Source organism: Haliotis rufescens, unplaced genomic scaffold (genome assembly GCF_023055435.1).
Source record: "Haliotis rufescens isolate VD_foot unplaced genomic scaffold, xgHalRufe1.0.p SCAF_73, whole genome shotgun sequence".
NCBI lineage: Eukaryota > Metazoa > Mollusca > Gastropoda > Lepetellida > Haliotidae > Haliotis > Haliotis rufescens.
In genome coordinates, this window is record NW_025964365.1 from 1,230,653 (window position 1) to 1,253,117 (window position 22,465).

The window sequence follows — 22,465 nt, forward strand, 5'->3', positions numbered from 1 at the left end:
ATCATAAGAGGCGACTAACAGGATTGCTGACTTGGCGACTAATGGGATTGGTGGTCAGGCTCGCATACTTGGCTGATGCATGTCATTGTATCCCAATTTCGTGGATCAACGCTCATGGTGTCAATCACTGGATTGTCTGGCCCAGACTTGATCATTTACAGCCCTCCATCATACAGCTGGAATATTACTGAGCGTGGCGTTAAACAACAAACAATCAAACAAACACATCATTTGGATAAGCTCTTATGTAGCCACCATAAGGATAGGATTCGAACCAGGGACCTTCTGATCCAAGGTCGGACATCTTGTTGGCAAGCTGACAAGGTAAGGATGTCATCTATGGGATGATTCTACACCTGCTACATACTCCCCAGTCAACAGAAGACACCCCAGGCTGTTTTCGCATAATTTGATATGAACATGCTCAGACCCACGTTGAGGGGTAAATGTAGCGACCATACAATTTCCTGAGTTCCATGATTGAATTCGAACCACAAACTTTCTTATAAGAGGTCTGACACCCTGTCCACATGACCAAACAGGTTGACCCCATTAGCAAGCTGACAAGGTAAGGATGTGGGATGACTCCACGCCCTGCTACACATGGAGTGTGCAGAACCATTGAAACACCAAGGGGTGTGGATATTTAACACAGCACAGTCATCTGATGAAGAGCCAGCTTATGGCAAAGGAACAGCTTAATATCACATTAACACATCAAATTTTGGAGACAAACAGAGAATATTGTACAAATGATATTTATTCAATGTGAATGTCAAGACAAATCAGTAATTTACAAATATACATTTATTCGGATACAAATATTGTTAAGTACTTATTGCCGATGCCTGCCATGGTGAACAGGCTGGACAAGATGGGGAAGGCACAGGAACTGGTTAAAGGCACATTGTATAGTTGTGGAAGTGATATACCAGTGAAAAACAAGCATATATGTCTTTTTAGATAGTTATCTGCTTGGTTATGAAAAAAACATCTTTCAAATTTAACCACAAAATGTGTGTAATGTTTCCTCAATTCAAATATTATCATACCAGACATTCCAGCAAAGAAGAGTGCCATGTTAAGATTTAAAACTAACTTTCCAAGATCTCTGGCTATTCAGACAAAAATGTTCATCCAGGCCATTCCCAGGGAAATCATCTGGATTAAAGCCTTTGTGATGATTCTCTATAGGGGACGGACTAACAGGTTCACGGTACCCTCATATAGAATTATTGCATTTAAACAAGGATACATAAAAATGAAACTTCTTTCTCTTAATTCATGATGCTGAAAATTGTTCTTCTTGCTAGTATGTCATGTTGTTTTTTGCTCTTTAAAAGTCACAATGTTCCACAGTCCTCTGTCTAATACTGAGACACTGGCACTGTGAGTGTCACTAAGGTAGTCATTAACATCTAAATGTAATAAATAGTATAATTTGAACTGACACATAAACAATGCTGTGCTTGAGATACTTGAATCACATTTTCTAGAAACATTATTGTCATATAGTCTTTGTTAGGCATTTAGAAGTTGTTAGACCTGAAATCATTAAACTCTTTATAGATAACAATTTTACTCTTAAGAATTCTAAGAATATAGAAGTTGTTGATAAAAGGTTCCATGTCTCAATTGTTATTGGGGATAGATATGGAATGTTGATAGTCATCACAAAATAATATGATTGTTATTCACCAAACCGTTTTCTTGGGAAAGAGAGGCTCACAACAAGTTATGAAATGCATTCTATGGATGGATTGAGCAAACGTGATATCAGGGAAATGTCACATGTAATTGGTGGATTTGGGTATGGGATGGCAGTTATGTAAGGGAATGGTGGATGTGAGGCGGTTATATAGAGATTTTAGGGGAGGTTTGTGGTACTAAATGCACAATTATGGGTAAGGCCATGAAAATATGGAATTGTTTTATGTTGTCTTTGATTTTCATTTCCAAGTACAATGTATGGAGGACAGGAAGACCCCTTTGATAAATGATCTCTCTCTCTCTCTCTCTTTCTCTCTCTCTCTCTCTCTCTCTCTCATATTAACTTTTTCTACCATGACATTGAAGAATGCATCATTCTGATTGGTTACAATGGGGTGTCAAATACATGTACCTCGAAATTAAGTCTTTTCACACAAAAATACGTGGGGATGAATAATACATGCTCTCTCTGACCCTTCAATCTCCCAGTTACGGCTTCATTTCACGTTCGTTGTGGTACTATGTTTGCTCTCATGCTTGCACATTTGCAGATCCCTAATAGATTTATGTCCCATCGAAAGATGCAACATTTTAAGACAACCGATATCTGGTAATTCCATCAAAGGGGGGACCATTTTAGGACTACGATATCTGGTAGATTTATGTTCATCAAAAGGGGGAACATTTTAGCATCTGCCCAGACTTCCAGCTGTCCGGCGAGCAACACTGTAGCAGAAACTAGCAGACGACATCTATAGTTGCCTTGTTCTTAATGCTTTACAGACGATAGGCAAGGCTGTAGTTAAGGACGAATAATAGGGGGGGGGGGGGCAAATAAGATTATTCATTTCTTATTCAAGTTAACTTTCACAAGGAAAAATGTTTTCTATAAAAAATCCAGGGGGGCAACTGCTTAGTGTGGTGTTCAACAGAACACAAAACAAAATAAATCACCGATCGAAGCAATGAAAAAGGTTTAACAGTACTAGGACCACGGCACCTGGGAGATTAGTAATCGCGAAGTTCTGCTGTGCCAGACATTGTTATAGCCGCTGTTGACCGCAGAGGTACGGAAGCAGTTGAAATACACAGATATAAACCTATAAAAAATTATTTGTTTCTCGGAATGACATATCAGTGAGTGAGTTGGGTTTAATGCCGCTTTGAACAGTATATCACAGCTTAATGTGGGAGGGAAGTGCGAAGTGATGCGGGTCTCAGACGTTTACCACTTTTGTGAAACCCACGAGTACGGGTATGAAGCTGACAAACATAGAAACATATTCGGGGCGAACCGGGATTCGAACCCACTATTATGGGTTTCTGTCGTGCCCAAGGGACACAACTCTGCGCATCAATTAGCGGTGCCCTAGACGACTGGGCCATCCGTCCCGCCGGATTTCAAAGCAGCTAGAGAAGAAGTTGAATGCCTAGTTTGCAAGACATTTTGAAGAAAACGTTACAATATCATCTTATACAAAACAGTTTAAACACTGACATTCGTATCAATGCCCATCGTTGATGTTTTAGAGAACGTGATACAGGTTTTTTTAGACTGGCAGCAGATCAAATTCTTGGTAACAAAAACTGTTCACATGAAATAGAGTTATGAATAGTTAACAACATATAGAATAAATAATGGACATTTTGTCCGTAGAATCAACGGATTTTACGAAGAATGGAATGGAACAGACGAACAAGCAAAGGATTACAGCAAGAAAAGCTGATATTTGTTCGAATCACATTTTAGATAACACATGGAATTTGCTTTAAAAATGTGTCATATGATGAGTTTTTCTTTGAATATGTACATTTATGATGCCAAGATGACTGTGTGGTGATATTCGTTTAAATACCCAGGAGGGATCCATTTGCACGACATAATCGTTTATTGCACACTAACCACTACACAACTCTAGTCTGTCACTCCAAAAGGTCTAATCTTCATCACTGCTTCTTTTAATGACTCCGATGGACCTTTCCACGTTTTCCACGAAACACCATCAAACTGTTTGTCAGGAACTACCCCCTTCTTGTAATAGCGTCCGGTGAGATTAGTCATGTAACATTTGTAGTACCACCATCCACTGTGGAACCGTTTAGCGCAGTTGTGGTCGTAGGCTTTCAACTCTTTGTTGACGAGGTCGTTGTCGACGTCCTTGGTGCTGAACTTCATGTTGTTGTGCTTTAGGAAGCTGTCCCCGGCGGTGCCACTATAACCTCCGATGTGGAGCCGGTATCCCTCATCTTCGTCGTCTGTCCAGAAGGTGTCGTATTCCGCGTACCGACTCTCCCAATGGAAGTCGCTGAGGTCCACCCGCAGGCGATAGTTCTTCTGGTTCGTGAAGTAGTGGAGGTTGTCGTTACCAATCCAGTGGTCTGCGTACAAACCTGTAGCCAGTAACACAAAGAGACCTTACACACAATTACATCGACGACTCTTGGCCCAGATGAGTGAGTGAGTGAGTTGGGTTTAACACCGCTTTTAACAGTACTCCAGTTATATCACGGCGTGTCAGCTTAATGTGGGAGGAAAGCCCGATGCAGGTCTCAGACGTTTACCACTTCGGTGAAACCCACGAGCACGGGTATGGTGCTGACAAACCTAGAAACATAATCGGAGCGAACCGGGATTCGAACCCACAATCATAGGTTTCTGGCGTGCCCAAGGGACGCAACTCTGCACAGCGAATCGCGGCGCCTTAGACGAGTGCCGAGCCCCCCCCCCCCCCCCCCCCCCACATGAAAAAATGAAACGTTAACGCCAGAGAATAACATTTTTTGTTTGTTGTTTAACGCCGCACTCAGCAATATTCCAGCTATGTGACGACGAGCTATAAATATTCGAATCTGGACCAGACAATCCAGTGATTGACATCATGAGCATCGATCCACACAATTGGGATAAGATGACATGCATCAACCAAGTCAGCGAGCCTGACCACCCGATCCCATTACGCCTCTTACAACAAGCATAGTCGCCTGTTACGGCAAGCATGGGTTGCTGAAGATCTATTCTACCCCGGATCTTCAAGGGTCGAGAATAATGTTTAATCAGGCGTTAGGCAACAATAGAGGTGAAAATGATATGAATGGACCACTGAAAATCAGTGTTCGCGAAACGCATTTGAAGAGCATTTGTGCCATGCGGATTTCCATAATGGGTGGATCAAGGCTAAACATGTCTAAGTGTAGGCAAAATCACAAGACGATCTGTTACGAAGATACAGAACCATTTGAGACAACGAAGTCATATATACCCCCGAAGCCCTTCTGGTAGTCAGACCACTCCCTGTTGAAGTCGATGCCCCCGCTGGAGCGCTTGAGGACGATGGTCCAACCTCCGCCCCTCATGTCACAGTACACAGGGAGGTTCTTCTCCAGACCCACCAGGTGAATCTTGTACATGCCGTTCCGGGTGTGGCCGTCCTCGTAGTACTCGTAGCAGTCTGGGGGAGAACAGAGGGGCACTTAAGACAGTTAACAGCCTCAGCATGGAGCGGTCAGATAAAGGGGGGTGGGGCAATTAATTAAGACGGTTAACAGCCTCAGCGTGGATCAGTCCTTTTAGTCTTTGAGTGGCGCGGCCAGGAGATCGAACCAGCAACCTTCCGCAGCTAAATGCAATCAAGTCGGGGTACAGTTATGACAGTTAACATGCTCAGCATATTTCAGCCAAATACAGAGGAACACGTTACACGGTTAACTGGGTAAGCTCAGATAAGCTATATACAGATGAGTGGTAGACCCGGTTAAGTGTCAACGTGGAAAAACTAAATACAGAGGTAGACTTTACATGGGTTAGCATGCACCAAATGAATTGATTGGCAGTCACCGATGCTGAACATGGTTACATAAGAAACTTCGGTAAACGAAAAAATCAGCTTAGAATAGATAAGCGAAATCTAGAGGGGCAGTTAAAAAAGTTAACTTGGCAGCATGAATTAAGTCAACAGTAGTTTAACACATGATAGGATTAGCATAAATTAAGCCAAGGGACAGGGGCAGTGAACATAATATACATAAGTTGTCAATGTAAGAGAAAAGCCGGTCAAGATTTTAATAATAATAATTCATGACACATATTAAACTGGCAAAAAACATCTTGATTGAAAATGACTTTGTGCTTTGTTCGATATAAAGAACAAAGGCTGCGACGGCTGTACAGGGAGCACTGCTGGTTTATTTTTCATTATTGCTGAAATCGTGGATTTGTCCACACACAATCTTTCTTGGCTGATGTTTCCGCAACATCACTTAATTTTTAACATGTGAAATTCAGTAGTGTTTCTCTGTGTCAACATGAATTTGAGCAAGCCTATTGATTTGAATGGAACAGATTTATCTGAAAGAACATGTGTCACCATTATTTGATGCCAACGATTGATTTATAACGAGAGCAACAGCTGAAGCAATAACTCGCATTTACATGTACGTGGTCGCATCGTTGCATCAAACACGATGGCGAGAATTTTGATAGTTATGTCTGGATTAATACAAACTAGTACCAACCTCGAGGTTTCGGTGTGTCTCCGTCGTGTGGGTAGAGAATCTTCCTCTCCTCGGGAGCAGCAGCGGGTGGTGATGTGGCATCATTTGTTTGTTTCGTTGAATCCCCCTCATCCTTAGACGATTCCTTCTGCGTATCTGAACTGCTGCCACCTGCAGCAGCCATCTTGGCGTCATCACTTCTTGGTTCAGGAGCAGGTGCTTGGTCAGAAGGTTGTGGGGAAGTGACATCATTTGTTTGTTTTGTTGAATCAGTCTCTGCCTTGGAAGATTCCTTCTCCTGCGTATCATGTGAACTGCTGTCGCCTACACTGCCCTTAGTAGCCGTCTTGGTTTCATCACTTTGTGATTCCTTCGTTAAAATATCATCCTTACTTTCCTTCTCCTCGTTGACCGGAAGATGGCTGGTCTGAAAACCTTCCTCGGCATCTTCCTTGTTGTCAGGCTCAGAAGCAGTGACCTCAGAGGATTTACTTTCGCCATTTGTTTTAATTTTCGAAATGTCTTTTAGAAAGTATGGACACTTCTCCCAATAGACAGTCGAGAACGGTGGGCATGGGGATACGACTAAGGAATACATCACACAAAAACGAGAGCTATTAATACCACCACACGACCAAGGACGCTTCTCTACTATAGCATCAGGGGATTTGGGAAAGAAACTTCGTAGAGTCTTTGTAATAACCTTCTCTTCCGGTTTACCATCGTCTACAACGCTTTTCGAGATGGCAGGTGTTCCAGATACAAGATTGTCCAATCGCTCCAAGATTCTGTCTGAGTTGGCTTTGATCTCCAGTTTAGTCTTGAGTTCCTGGGTCTCATGGCGGTGCTTCAAACTCTCCTCGGACAAGTCCTGCATCTTCTTCATGATACTAGAGATGAGAGCTGTTTGGTTCATGACGATTTGATACAACATCTGATTCTGTTCTTCAAGATGTTGTGATTTGCTCTGAAGCTGGTTGAACAGGATGGAGTGGTTCTTCAAAATGGTCGACAGCTCTGATATCTTGCTTTGCTGTTGTGTGATCAGCTCGTAATGTTTCGTGCTGTTGTCAGTCAGAGATGGTTGGTTTGGGTCACCTTTGTCATGTCCCAATTTGAGATATTTCCCTTGGCGAGCTTTTATGATGTCGTTTTCTTCTTTCAAAGTGACATAGTTGTGGTTAAGCTTCAACAGGTCGTTCTCGAGTCTCAATATCTGATTCTCGAGCCTGGACAAGACGTTGCTGTCATTCTGCTTGTTGATTGTCTCACCCAGTAACTGGTTCTCCAGCTTCATGATCATGATCTCCAAACTTTGGATCTTACTTGCATATTCTGAAGCTCGTTCTTGAAACTGTCTCTCAAACCTATGCAGATCCTCTGTGAAGTCCCGGAACCCTTGTGGATATCTTGTAGATCCTTCATCTGCTCCGTCTTGGTTTTGTTTCTTTGTTGAATCATTTTTATCCTCGGATTTTGTCTTTGCTTCATTTGTCTCTGTGCTGCTACTTTCTTTTGTCTGAGCCATGTCGACAACTTCCGTTGGTTTACTGTTTCCCAACCCAAGTTCAGGGGAATTTGGTTTGTCAAGATTTGCTCCTGGAACAACCTTTGATTCTTGTTGGCTTAATTCCTTTTTCTTTAACATTTCGGTTACTGACAACATATTTTTAGCATTGTCACCAGCCGTCTCATCTTTGGAGCTCTCGCTAATTGTCTCACGTATCAAATGTTCTGTTTGGATTTCTGGAACTACTTTATATTCTATATCCGGATAATGCTCAAGACACTTGCGATTGGAAAAGCCATAGTAACAATACACTGCACATTTATGTCGGTATAAACAAGCATTTTGTATTCTTTGTAATGATGTCAATGTTTGGGGTACTTTCGGTTCAGATTTCGTCTTTTCTTTTGAAGTTTGCAGTATGACTGTTTGTTCTTTGCTCACAGTCTTCTTTTCTGTTACATCTTTTTCCTGTATATTTTCCTTCTCTTTTGATAGTGTCTCTGTCTCGGGTAGAGTCTTCTTTGTTTCGATAGGTGGTGTTGCTTCAGCACCTGATTTGACAGATTTATCCGATTCTGGTCCTTTTTTCTTGTCTTTTTCGTCTTCGTCAACAATATCAACTTCTTTCATTACTTTGACATATCCCCGGAGAGGATCAAATACAAATTCCTCAACCATTCGTGTCTTCTTGCTGGAACTACTTGTCGTCTCTTGACTTGCGTCCACCTTAGAATCTGACTTGGGTTCCTCTTCGGATTTGACAGGCTCGTCTTCCTGTTTGTGGCCAGTCTTGGTTTCTTGTTTTGAAATACCGGCTGTTTCCTGCTCCTGTACACTCTCAGAGGCAGTACCTGAAGGGGAAGCAGCAGCATCCGATTGTGCTTCAGTTTCTCCCTCAGTTTCATCACCAAACTCTGTTTCATCAAGATCGGTATCATCTTCTAGAGAACTAGGCTTATCTTTATCTGTTTCCTTCTGTTCTGAGTCCGTTTGTTGTTTTTGCTGAGGGCTCGCGTTGTCTTTTCTGTCCTTGACCTTTTCTGGTTCATCTACGGAATCGGTACTCTCTTTCTCCCCGCCAGGTGTTTCTGTTGGTTTGTCGTCTGCTCGTAGTAATTCCTCGTACAATGCAAGTATGCGACACTCCACCTTGCCGTCTGATCGTCCAACAGCTTTGTATTTCTCCATCATTTTTTCGATCTTTGCTTTGAGAACAACTCTTTCTTCTGACAGCTGCCCAGCTAGAGGTCCATCTGTCACCAGGTCCAGATACCACAACCTGACGTCACAGTACTTCTTCTCGCTGGAAATAAGTGAAAATGTAAAGTGGTGCTTCAATGCTGGTTTCAGAAAATGAATAAGTGTCTGGTCTTGGTGAACAACAACGTAATGATGTAGGCTCATCGTTCACTGTGTTATATGATAATACCGGACTAGGATACTATCGATATGTTCCCAACTACTCATGTTGGCGAATACGGGTGGAGTAATCGGCCGCATGGTTGGAAGTACGAGTTCTTACAAATGACAAGTATTAACTTTCCATTATTTTGTAATCCATATCCCACTTTAATAACGTAGTATTTACGTTTCATCAATGAATAAGCTACAAGCAATGGATAATACCACGTGAAGATATATCAGTACATTTGTATAGATCTACACCACCTACAGTGTAATTTCCAAAAAAAATTGTTTTGTTTAACGCCGCACTCAGTAATATTTCAGCTATATGACGGCGGTTCCAGTGATATATATGTTATATACAGTACAAATCTGTGCAGACTGAGCCGAGTTTCTGTTATAGATCAAGTATACGTGCGACAATAAAATTTCGCCTGTTCAGAGATCCAGGCATATATATCACACAATATTTATAAATACATGTACGTGTTAGCCAGGGTACGCCAGGCTACGGCCAAAATAACAGTTTATCTGGCCATCTCAAAACCAGCGATATATACAGATCGGCTTATCATTCACCGAGACGGTACCTAACACGCTATATATATATATATATATAGAGAGAGAGAGAGAGAGAGAGAGAGAGAGAGAGAGAGAGAGAGAGTATATTTATATATTCCTCGCCCTGTACCCCTGTGTGAATCTGATATATAGTCTGGAAACATTCTAAATGGATAGTTTCATCTTCATAATGTTAGCGGACATAGTGGGTTTTATAAGTAGGTGCATCAAAATTGCTGGTAATGCTAATTTGGCTATAGGCCATTCCCCCTTTAAACCATATCCCGACTGGTTGGAACTTTATTATATGTCAACAAAACAGCGTGAAGTAATTGTTGTGCCAATTAGCCCGAGCTTTAGCATTATACATTTGACATTAAGATCCTCAACTGCTCTATACAAGAATGCACGTGTTCACAAGCATGTTATATCAGTGTTACTTGACTTTAAGCCTGGCATACAGTTATACGTAACCTAGTACAGAGTAATAAATGTGTAATTATTTCATCATATAACAATTTCATACACGTGTACAATGTACATTGTCTCTCTAAAATATAGTACATTGTTCCAAACTGAGAAATCAATTTCCCTTTATAGTTTGTAAACTAAAAACAATATTTTATTGATTTTTCAACGTACGCATAATAGCCTCTTGTCTCGGTCTCTTTAAAAGCAGTAATGTGTCTGTCTTAATGGCTATGCCTTATAAACAGTATAGATCTTAAACATAGCAGAGACCTCGGGGATACATGTGTTTATTGTCAGTTGTATTAGAATTTCATTTTGGGTATTCTTAAATTTGAATCTAGATTTCATATAAATGGATTTAATGTTTTGTCTGCTTTAAACATAGAGTAGATTATATTAGGACTCTGAACTCACCTTTCAACTCCGCTGACAACGGTGACAATGAACACCCAGGTAGCCACGTGCACAGGTGTAATCCTTGAAACCCCCATCTCCGGCACAGGCAGTATTTACAACACCAAATAGGTAGAACGATATCTCGGAAACACAGGGATCCTTGTAATTTGATTTGATAGGCAGTTGAAATACTGCAACTTCAAATAACATTAGTCGAGTGGAATGGTGTCGAATATGACAGGGATATATCCCTTACTATTTATAGCTCCTGTCTACAACGTGGCGGGGGTTCCTGTGTTTCATACCGCTGCTGGTGACGTTGCTCGCTACGTCATTCCTGCCGTGTGTCTTAACATTCCCATTGACCGGGTAGCAACAGCTTGTCCATTGGAATAGTCTACGTAGCAGCCATGCACTGTACACACGCAGCATCAATCATCGATCCCAGCTCCTCACTCATAACACCAGCATGAAACGCTTGATTATTGATGCTGGAATTTCGCATCATTTCATCATTAATATTTCATATGTGACTCGTGACTTAGTCTACAACGATGTTGGAAGACACAGTGACGATACATGTACAAGTCCTTGCGAGAAATACACAACAATTCTGCGCGGCAGCAGTCGTACAACGGGTCTGTGCACGTCGAGCTGTGTTTTAACACTAGGCGTTTAGATTAATCAGATAAAATTCAAAAGCGGCAAAATTTACAGAGAACGGCGGAGCTGCAATAACACCACTAACCGTTGTGTGTATTTATCATACCCGTGATCAACGAAACCAGGATATAGTAACAATAGTCATTCTTGCAGGATAATTGATCATGAAATCTCAAATTAAACTAACAATTATATGCAATGGAATCACGCCGTAATCGAAACAGTGTGTGCGTGTAAGAAAACAGGAAATTAAATCATATTTCCAAGCTGTGAACTGTCGATCATCCAGTCAGTACATACAGGGCGGGAGACGCCAGGGTATACGTACAGTCTGGCTTATCGAGTGTTCACTGAGGAGACGGGTCGATATGGCGTGTTCACCTCGGATAACACAGGGTGGGTAGAAACAGGACGCGGGAGTGACAGTGATCAGTAGTGTTTCCTATAGTTTCAGATAACGGGACGCGTCGGGCTTAATTCAGCTTGTACACCCAAACGGGTGATATCCGGGTACGGGTGAAACACACCGAGTGATATAATGGTGATATGTTATATAGCTTCACGAATGATACATTCCACTCAAGTCTATTAACCTGATGAGGAATTTCTGTTCATTATATGTACTCTTGTAAGTTCAAATTATATTATAAAAACTGAATTGTCGTGATGAAGTTAAAGTTAAATACTAATTTGAAGTTTGATTTTTTTTAAAATGCCTTCTTAAAATTGCAACTTAGAATCTAAATTCAATATATTATCTTGAATACTAGTATTCAATTTATTATCTCAAAATTCAAAGACAGTTTCATGTTTGGAATATCACTGTAATATGTGTTCGTTAAAAATGAAAAATGTACCATGTTTTGTATTTAAAACAAACAGCTACAAATGCAGACAGACTAATTTGCGCGCAAGAAAATATAAGTACACAAACACTTCATCCTCGTATATGCCACGCATCGTGTTCCACGGCTGTGAATCTAAAAATAGCATTCAAAGGGATTTTCCCTGGGATTTCCTCTAGGCATGCGCAGTGTACAGTTCCGTCTGTGCGTCGCGTGCATCTGGCGGCAGGTGCTTGTTTATGTTTTCAAATATCACAATTCTTCAGGGAAAGGTGAAGTAATAAGAACTGCCCAATAATTGCCTTTGGCATGCCACTGATAGAAAACGACCGCGGGGAGACGGAGGAAGAAGAAATGGACCACGATCCGGGGGACAGCGACAAATCGTCCGACGATGAAACGGGATCGGCAACATCGGAGGGGGAAGACGAAGATACCTCGGGTAATGACACGAATGTCACAAGTACTGTGAAAATATGTGTACAGTTACTCGCACTAGTGGTCTTTTATGTTTATTGTGTATTTTCTCGAAAGCGGCGCTAGGAATTTTGACAGAAAAAACTTTGAATGAATATTATTAGTAACTTATAAATGTCATATTTCTAGTTTCGAAATCGGGATTCACAATTTGAAAATATTTATCCCGTGTACGATGTACTGTTCCTGAGATCATATTGTCGCTGTAGGACTGGCGAAGAATCTTTGTTTCGTCAAGTGTGATAGTATTTGATGAACCCTTACATTTTGGCAATAAACCGCATGGAGTGACAGTTATAGTATAAGCATCGCAACGATCCAATGAAAAATATCATGGCAGGCTGTCAAACCACCCACCGACAAATAAGCAACTTTCCTTAGAAATTGAATCCTGTGTATAAATACAATGTGAATAATTTTATACCCTTTGGTGTCGTTTTTGTAGATCTTGATGAGGAGGAGAGCGAGCGACGGAGAAATGAATGCCTTGATGATATGACTGAACTGGAAAGACAGTTCAGTGAATTAAAAGAACAGTAAGTTTTGATTAATTTCTTGAACTGTATGGTAGAACTGGTAATATACCTGTAGAACTCTCTGTGCTCACAAACATGATAATTAAGGGGGAAATGGGTTTCGAAGGATATCATTTAATGGATGGATATGGAATTTAACCATTAATTTGGCCCCTTGATTGATAGGAAGTGGTTTCATCATTATATGATAGAGTTAACGTTTGCCTTCTCCGTGTTTTCAGACTGTACAGAGAGAGGAGTGCACAAGTATCAGAAAAGTTAGAGGAGGTGAAGGCAGGAAAAGCAATAGAATACTTAAACCCACTGGCTCAGTTACAGGATAACATGAGGATTCGCACACAGGTGGCAGGTGAGACAGATTCCCTTTGTTTCAATTGATGGTATAATACATCTACTCCATAATCATCTCTAATGTATGAATATCAAATAGCCAACAACAATACAACTTATACAAGTGGCATTATTAAGCTTTGACATGTTTACTAAGTATCAAACAAATAGCTTGTGTGACAAAATACATTTACATTTCGGTATACATAATCACATTATTGGCTATTAAAATGAGAAAATCTTGTGTAAAACCAAATCATGTCTATTTGTGATGCTTATGTTTCATGGTGCATCTGTATGTCATGTGAAGATACTTGTTTGAGTTGTTTTGGTAAAGAACATGTTAAAAAACATAGATTCTCATTGTTTCAGGAATTCTTCGAGAATTGCGGATAGCTTGTATTAAGAATAGATTTGAAAGTGAGGAGCTGTCATCATATCAGAACATGGAGGTAATTTTTTCATGCAAACTGGTGTTGTGTATTGAATGATATGCCAGTGTGTAGTCTGTTCAATGGACTGTTTTGTATGTTTTCAGTCTTAACATATTGGGGGGGTCACTTTAGCCCAGCCGACTAAGCGCCAATATTTATGCTGAGTTGTGTCCCTTGGGCAAACAGAAATCTGTGATCATGGGTTCAAATCCTGGCTCACCCAGATCATGTTTCCAGGCTTGTCAGCACCATACCCTTGCTTGTGGGCTTCACCAAAGTGGTAAACCTCTAGGACCTGCATCACCTCAGACTTTCCCCCACATTAAGCTGACATGTGCTATAGTGTGGAATACCGTTCAAAGTGGCGTTAAGCCCAACTCACTCATATTGCCATGTGTAGTGTCCTTTGACTTTGAGACAGGTACTCATGTACATGTATGCCATTAATTTTATAATACCGTGAACCATATTGTACATTTGTCCCAGTTGATTGAGTGGTTGTTCTTGTGTATTTCAGAGTGAGAAGATAATCTTGTATGATACTGTGAAGCAAGAGCTTGAAGAGAAAATCCGTCGTTTAGAAGAGGATAGGAATAACATTGACATTTCCTCAGGTATGTGGCTTCACAACTAGAGAAACTTACACATTATAAGGCTGGTTTTGTAGGCAGCATCACAGCCTGTAGAAGCAAGACTGCTTTGCCATGAAAGCATTTATATGTGTTTCACTTACGTGGCAGCTTTTGTTTTACACGAGTATACGTCGAAAGCCAGTTTCAATACTCACACAGACAATGTTATCTCCTAGTTACCATTTATGTCTGACTGCATGCAAGGACACACACACTTATTCACTGTTATCGATTTTCCTGCATTTGAGAAACAAAACCATTTTCTTCCTTCTGGAGAAATATGTCAGAAGTTAAATACTTTAGTCTCATTCCATTGGATGTGTGAGAACCAGTTATCCTTAACTTTCATCCCTGTATTTATGTAACCATTTTCACATTTATCAGTTTCCTTTGTAGATTTATGGAATGAATCTCAGAGTCAGAAAAAGAAGAAAAAACCAACAGACCCTTTCAACCCAGACAGAAGGAGAAAGCCTGTCACCATTTCTGATATCCTTTACACTGTCATTTTCACATATGTAGTGATGCTGACGATTATATCTCTAACCACAAGTTTCGTTTCATATGTCAGAGACTAATTAGACCATCACACAGCTTTAAAAAATTTGACTACCGGTAGTCTGGTGGATCCGCTTGACATTTTTCATGGACTTTAACATTATTTCAAAATGTCATAATATATTTACTTCTGATGGCAACATGGTCAAGTACCACTGAAAAATTAGGTAATTTCCATGGCATAACTAACTTAGGCATCCAATAGGGCTTGGAGGGGTCATGTGGTCCTAAGTAGGTCAATAGCAATAACACTCCATGGTTACACTACAATTCGCTTATGTTTATATAGTATCTAATGTTTCAGTCAACTTCAGCGTATGCATGATCAGATTGTTTTGTATATATTTATTTTAATATTGCTTTTATAAGTGTATTTTAAAAGTTATACCACAACAATATCTTTGTGAAACTTAGATTAAATTTTCAGTTTGTGTTAATAAGGTGCCTTTGGCATTCTATGGAAACAAGGTAACTATGAGATTATTGGTTGCAACCTTAACTGTCTGTACGTCCATATATTGTCTACATGTTGAAGGAGCTAGAAGTCATAGAAGACTGGACAGCTATCAAGAAGGTATGTGCACTTAGTCCAAAGCTTTTTCTACAGTATCCGTCAGCCCTGGTGATATGGGTAGTCTTGTGGTTAAGCGTTCACTCATCACTCCGAAGGCCTGGGTTCGCTAATCCAGCATGTTTGTAAATCAAATATTGCAAAATGTTGTAAAAAGTCTTTTTCAAGTTCACCACTAAAAGTAGCCATGAATTTGTGTCTACAGCTAGCTTTACCTTTTTGAACCTGCTCTGAAATTTTTATCGTCAAGAAGTTTCCATGCGATTTGGCATAATTATGTGTATCACGATACATATCATGGTCTATGTATTGTGCCATTTTTTCTGATGTGTCCCCCGTTTAATGTTGTCTTTTGTTGTCTTTGCAGGCCCTCAAGCAGCAAAGTCAAAAGCGCAAACCAGAATGTGAGTTCCCTTTATTGTACCGTTTTCTACTGATGATTTTGTTTTCCAAACCAACTTTCTTCTGGTTGTAGTAACCATGGTAACCTTCACTAAGATAAGAGATTAGGGTCCAATTCTTCATTTGCTTGTTGTCTCTTCCCTTCCTCTGATTACCAGAGACCCGTGAAGATTCCGGGGTAGGATAGGTCTTCAGCAACCCATGCTTGCCGTAAAAGGTGACTCTGCTTGTCGTAAAAGGCGACTAACGGGATCGAGTGGTCAGGCTCGCTGACTTGGTTGATGCAATATTGGAATATTGCTGAGTGCGGCCTTCAACAACAAACCAACCAACCATCTGATTACCAGTAATATCAAGAAGGACTTTTTCTCTGTAAATACATCCTTTTGGTATGCAACATCTCTGTGCTAAGATCGGAGGACACTGCCATAGGAGGTAGCTTTTGGGGAACTTTCTGATCAGGGTTGAGGTGTCTTAGTTCTCAGTACAAGTAAGTGTAGCTTTCAGGCCAGCAAATCTGATTTCTTTATCTTGAAAGAAAACAATCAGCTCCAAATGTAAACAATTAAGACTGTGCTAATTGGGTGGGGTGGCCTAGTAGTTATAGCGTTTTGGTTGTCACACCCAAAACCCAGGTTTGATTCCCAACGTGGGTACAATGTGTGAAGCCCATTTCTGGTGTCCCCAGCTGTGATATTGCTGGAATGTTGCTAAGAGCATAAAACCATACTCACTCACTCATGCCTAAATTCATTGAAGTGTTGCTCAGTTTTTCTTTCTACTGATAAGTATCCTCAATTCAACATGAAGCTTTTAATCACCTTGTCTGTTATTCTCCTGGAGGTTAGTGTTCGGGGGCCCAGTCGTCTAAGGCTTCGCGATTCGCTGTGCAGAGTTGCGCCCCTTGGACACGCCAGAAACCTATGATTGTGGGTTCAAATCCCAGTTCGCCCAGATTATGTTTCTAAGTTTGTCAGCACCATACCTGTGCTTGTTTGTTTCACCAAAGTGGTAAACGTCTGAAACCTGCATCACTTTGGGCTTTCCTCCCACATTAAGCTGACATGCTGCGATATTACTGTTAAAAGCATCGTTAAGCCCAACTCTCTCACTCATTGTTAGTGTTTAGTGACTAAACCTGACTGACAACAATGTCTTTGTTTCAGTATGACAATCAGCCGCTGTCAAACAGAAGAAAGTTGTTTGACAGCCATCAACATACAGCAACAAGCTGAAAAAATACTATTTTCGGGAGTCGGCCATTGTGATTGATCACCCAATCCAAGATGGCCACCAGATCACTATGGAAACAGAAGTGTTGTGAAGGACAGGGTTGCCAAGAGGTTGTGACATAGCATGCAAATGTACACCCGAATTGTTGACAATAGAGTTCTGCAGAACTCTTCCCAGTTAAATGTGATTCTGTGTTCAGCTCACCAGTCTATCCTTGGCAAGTTGTTTGAACCTGCAAACTCAACCTCTGTTGTTATTGTTTCGTATCTGCGGTGATGCATCACCGATTAGTGTGGACCATCGTCATGGACTGCTGAACATGTTCCCCGGACACCTACACCCACAGCAAGTGTGTGCACATTTTGAGACTGAACTCTTACAGCATTGCTCTATACCGCATGTGGTGTTAAGGTAACCAAGCTGATCAAACTTAGCCAGGAAACATGCTACAGTTAGGGTGTGATGTATGAATCTCCGGCACGGAATAAATGCATGTATTGTGCTCAAGTCTCTTGATGTTAAGAGTGACACAGATCACCAATTGAAAGTCAATTACATCCCTTCCAGGATCCAATCGCGGGTTTGAAACCTCAAAATTTGTCTCATTATTATCCTTGGTTTGTCGGCGCCATACACATGGGTTCAACCAAAATGTCCCAAGACCTGCATCACTTTAATCTTTCCTCCCATGTTAAGCTGGCAGCCATGATATAACTGAAATACTGTTCAAAAGTGGCATTAATTAACCCAACTCATATGCTTGTCGTAAGAGGCGAGTAACAGGATTAGGTGGTCAGACTCGCTGACTTAATTTATGCATGTCATCGTATCCCATTTGCGTGGATCGATGCTCATGATGTCAATCACTGGATTGTCTGGTCCAGACACGATTATTTACAGACCGCCGTCATATAGCTGGAATATTGCCAAGTGCGGCGTTAAACAACAAACAAAACTTACTTGATGTTCACCCCAGTTGATCCTTCCATGACATTGCTAGCTGCAAATCTGTACAATGGAGAAGTTACAATTTAGGAGAGTTAATTTTGTCAAGCTTTCTGGATGTGTGACCTCCATAACTTCATTCTGTTTGAGTTTGTTGGTGTTATATATTAAGACAGCGGTTGAAATCCCTAAACTGTCTTAATATTGATACCACAGCTTTTAAAATGCCGGGGAATGGGTGGCCCAGTCGTCTAAGACACCACAATTTGCTGTGCAGAGTTGCATCCCTTGGGTCTGTCAGGATCCTGTGGTTGTGGGTTCGAATCTCAGTTCGCCCCGATTATGTTTATAGGTTTGTCAGCACAATACCTGTGCCCGTGGGTTTCACCAAAGTGGTAAACGTCTGAGACCTGCATCACTTTTGACTTTCCTCCCACATGAAGTTGAACTGCCGTCATATAGCTGGAATATTGCTGAGTGCAGCGTTAAACAACAAACAAACAAACAAACAAAACATATAGTTGACATGCCTTGATAAAGCTAGAATACTATTTTTTGTTGGTATTAATCTGTGTTAAACCCAACTCACTAACTTTAAAATGCTTCTTAAACACATGCAGGGATTGACATCAACACCATCCAACTAGCCCAGACCAGTTTTGTTAATGTTCAAGATATATTAATAGCAAGTAGAATTTCAAACATTTTGGGGGGGGGTATTGCTATGTGTTATCACTATTGTGGCTAGTAGATGTTCTTGGTTAGTTTCCATCCCTGTTATGGTATAATATACTGTGAACTTGTTGAAATTAACCAAAGTATTATATAATATGAGAGTAGACCTGTTTACAAGACATATGGCATCGAGAGGTTGACGATAGTTTCTAACTGGTGATTCAAATTGTGCTATGAAACTGATACGTGTTAACACCTTGCTGGTAAAATCCAGTTAGCTCTGCCTGTGCTGGGCAGTCGGGTAGCCCAGTGGTTAAAGCGTTCGCTCGTCACGCCGAAGACCTGGGTTTGATTTCCGACATGGGTACAATGTGTGAAGCCCATTTCTGGTGTCCCCCGCCGTGATATTGCTGGAATATTGCTAAAAGCGGCGTAAAACCATACTCACTCACTCACTCTGCCTGTGCTGAATTTGACCCAACCACCACCTGTGTTGTCAAATTGTGAAGGGCCTGGATTCCTTCCTGAGTCCCTCGCGGTATTGTGTACTTTTATACCCTTGATATGAAAAATATGTTATCAGTGAACATGGACTCTTGTGCTTTGGGAGTTTTCATGTTCCCTTCAACCATGTGTTGCTACTGATTGTAAATAGTAGGCAGATTGTCATTGTTAAAAAAATACAAATAAACATGATTAATGTTCCTTGAGTTTTTTGTCTTGTCTAAAATATGGTAGCATTTAGAAACATATTTCCTGGAAGCAGTTTTAGCTCACCTGACTTAAAGGCAAGCAAGCTTGCATCGCAGCACATTGACGTCTTACATTTCAGACACTCTCCTTGAAACTACTAGGCAGGAAGTGTTTCTTAAAAAGTGCTCACACAGAATTCCAGTCTTGAATTTAAACATGTCCATCATGGGGGAAATAAAATTCTACTTTTTGTCGATTTTCTGCATGGATCATTATGAAGTTATAATCGCAATAGGTATGTAGTATGCAGAATAACATGGGACACTCTCTTAGGACAGATTTTGATATTTGACCCAGCTTCGACTTTTTGGGTATCCCTGTTTATCAAATATTACTGCATGAACGACATCTCTGAAATTTCAGAGGACATTAAGCTGAATTTTTGTGTATATGGTCCCAGCTACGCACCCCTAAATTTTGCCCAAAGAATGCTTTCCAGTCCACTTTAGCTTCTACATCAGATCCTTTACCCATGTCAAAGGTTAAGGGTGAAACACCATTTATATCCTGTGAAACCAATATATTGAAAGGTATTAAAGGTAGACAAATGAAACTTGTAGGTGTTACACCAACACTGTTGGTGAACCTACATAACGGTAAAGGATTAAGTATTATTTGAAATTTGCACTGCAGACGTCTAATGCACACGTTCATTTTAATAACAATGAACCTATTTTCCTGTAGGTAGATCAATGGCTGGGACCTTCTTCCACAGTGGCCATGGTAAAAAGAATGTATAATGCATGTATTGCTGACTCCTTTTGGTGGAATTGGTGCCTCTTAGTTCATTTGGTCTGTTGTTGTACTTATAAGAGTACACGTTAAATGGCATGATACGCATACAAATTGTGAACAGATGCAAACGGTGTACATTGAGAGTCCTCGGAGATGCAATAAGGTTTGATTGTTGATATACCAGTCCATTATAGGTTAAAGGCTTCTGAGCATGTGCAATATGTCATCAGTCATATATAGTCTGGAAGGTAATTTAAGGTACCAACGTTTACTACAATATCTGAAAAACTATCGGACCTACTCCAGTCAAAGTTGGTATGAGATTATAAAACAGTCATACATAACTGGATATTACATTTAAAGACAATCGGTGCATGAATAAAAAATCTGTCTTTTTAGCTATCACTATATTTCATCAACAACCAGACTTGTTCGTCATGGGTGGAACAAGCATTCATTGAAACAGCCATCTGGATAATGCTACCCCTGCGTCACAGGGCCATATGACACAGTTGAACCAATCAGGAGACACCACAATTAGGCTTGACACATGTGGGAATAGGACCTTGATTGTTGCAACAAGAGAATGCCTCCACCACTTGGGGACACCACCTCCCTAGCACAGCTTTAAACTCATCAGATTTTTTTACACAATATCAGACTAGATTCACCTGGTGTTTCTTGTTTAAAGCCGCACTCAGCAATATTCCATCTATATGACAGCAGTTTGTAAATAATCAAGTCTAGAACAGACAATCCAGTGATTGACATCATGAGCATCGATCCACGCAACTAGGATACAATGACATGCATCAAACAAGTCAGCGAGTCTGACCACCCGATCCCGTTAGCTGCCTCTTACAACAAGCATAATCGCCTTTTATGGCAAGCATGGGTTGCTGAGGATCTATTTTACCCCGGATCTTCACTAGTCTGAGGATTTAGTCATACATACAAAGTAGAGTAGGGTACTAAAACACACAACTCTTTATTATCAACACTTTACAGGTATACGCATCAGATCACAAGTGTCAGTGACTTGCATCACCTCGTACTGTAAACATGCTATAATCATAACAGTGTTTCACCACAACACAAACATCTTCTCTTGTTCTTGTCACAAGTATGTGTTGAGACATGGATGGGGGATGCTGATCCTCACGTTTATTACTGGGGCCATTGTGAATGGATGCTAACAACACTGTTTATGGACTCAGCCTAAAGCTGACCTATACTGGTCATTTTATGATAAACTTACATTAAAAGGATTTTGTAAAATATAACTGAGAATGCAACAATGAATAAGCTTCTTGCCTCCATTAATACTCACATTCCAGTCATTACTCTGTTGTTTGAAAGAACATCAAACATATAAGGGAACATTATTACCATACAATATTAACATACTGTTTAAATTCACAAAAGGATTTAACACCAAATATGAAGCATTGTTTTGCATATGAAAGACGGTATACAAGGATCACTGTATAGATATGTTTCTAAGCTGTCTTCAGTCATTATTTTCCTACTTCTGCAGCAAAATGTCCCAATATAGAAAACTTTCACAATTCACATCTGCTCAGTTGCCACATACACTCATTCAGATTCAAGTTCTTGTCAAAGTTTTTTCTTGGGCATGTATTCACTTAGGTTGTGCTGTCTTAGCTGGCTCAAAACCTTCCTTTTCAATCTTCTCTTTATAACGTAGATAATCACGTCGTCTGTCGAAGTATTTTACCTGAAAGAGAAATTGGCAATTTGTTTCATTAACTACGGGACTGGTCCTTTATTATTTTATGTTGCGTAACATGGGGAGTGGGAGGTATGTTCTAGCAAAATATGGAACAGTCATAACACCAATCTCAGCACCAGGTAAAAGTACTTAAACTTCAAAAAGTATGTTTTCACAATAACTTTAGTTGCCGCTCCCAATCATATTACCCGGTAGGTGAGTAAATTGGAGTAGAGCCTTATTTCTAATGTAAACATGTTTAAGGCAATTAACATTTCACAACTATTTGTGTTTACATGTGAAGCTGTGAGTTTAATTTCATTTATTGCTTTTAAAAAATAAGGTGCTGTTTTCTCCTTGCAATAGGAGTTTGGGGCTAGATTCCGTCCTGACCAATCAGC

General features: G+C 40.5%; 2 protein-coding genes across 2 annotated transcripts; one reads left to right on the forward strand and one right to left on the reverse strand.

The window, feature by feature from the left end:
- Positions 1 to 2,978: 2,978 nt before the first annotated feature.
- On the reverse strand, positions 2,979 to 11,636 carry LOC124119188. Its single transcript, XM_046481619.2, has 4 exons — positions 10,562 to 11,636; positions 6,223 to 9,014; positions 4,971 to 5,159; positions 2,979 to 4,101 (listed from the first exon to the last, which is right to left on the reverse strand). The coding sequence occupies exons 1-4, from the start codon at positions 10,636 to 10,638 to the stop codon at positions 3,626 to 3,628; spliced, it is 3,534 nt and encodes a 1,177-aa protein (XP_046337575.2). The 5' UTR covers positions 10,639 to 11,636; the 3' UTR covers positions 2,979 to 3,625.
- Positions 11,637 to 12,250: 614 nt separating this feature from the next.
- On the forward strand, positions 12,251 to 18,527 carry LOC124119186 (breast cancer metastasis-suppressor 1-like protein-A). Its single transcript, XM_046481617.2, has 9 exons — positions 12,251 to 12,493; positions 12,974 to 13,064; positions 13,286 to 13,413; positions 13,767 to 13,846; positions 14,346 to 14,442; positions 14,857 to 14,949; positions 15,528 to 15,592; positions 15,957 to 15,993; positions 17,158 to 18,527. Exons 1-9 carry the CDS (start codon positions 12,361 to 12,363, stop codon positions 17,160 to 17,162), a joined length of 729 nt encoding a protein of 242 aa, XP_046337573.1. The 5' UTR covers positions 12,251 to 12,360; the 3' UTR covers positions 17,163 to 18,527.
- Positions 18,528 to 22,465: the final 3,938 nt, after the last annotated feature.

Coding starts and splice junctions, on each gene's coding strand:
- LOC124119186 (XM_046481617.2), top strand. CDS start 12,361: ATGCCACTGATAGAAAACGACCGCGGGGAGACGGAGGAAGAAGAAATG. Junction 12,494..12,973: donor GGAAGACGAAGATACCTCGG/GTAATGACACGA, acceptor TCGTTTTTGTAG/ATCTTGATGAGGAGGAGAGC. Junction 14,443..14,856: donor TAACATTGACATTTCCTCAG/GTATGTGGCTTC, acceptor TTTCCTTTGTAG/ATTTATGGAATGAATCTCAG.
- LOC124119188 (XM_046481619.2), bottom strand. CDS start 10,638: ATGGGGGTTTCAAGGATTACACCTGTGCACGTGGCTACCTGGGTGTTC. Junction 9,015..10,561: donor GTTGTCAGCGGAGTTGAAAG/GTGAGTTCAGAG, acceptor ACTTATTTCCAG/CGAGAAGAAGTACTGTGACG. Junction 4,102..4,970: donor CTACCAGAAGGGCTTCGGGG/GTATATATGACT, acceptor TACTGGCTACAG/GTTTGTACGCAGACCACTGG.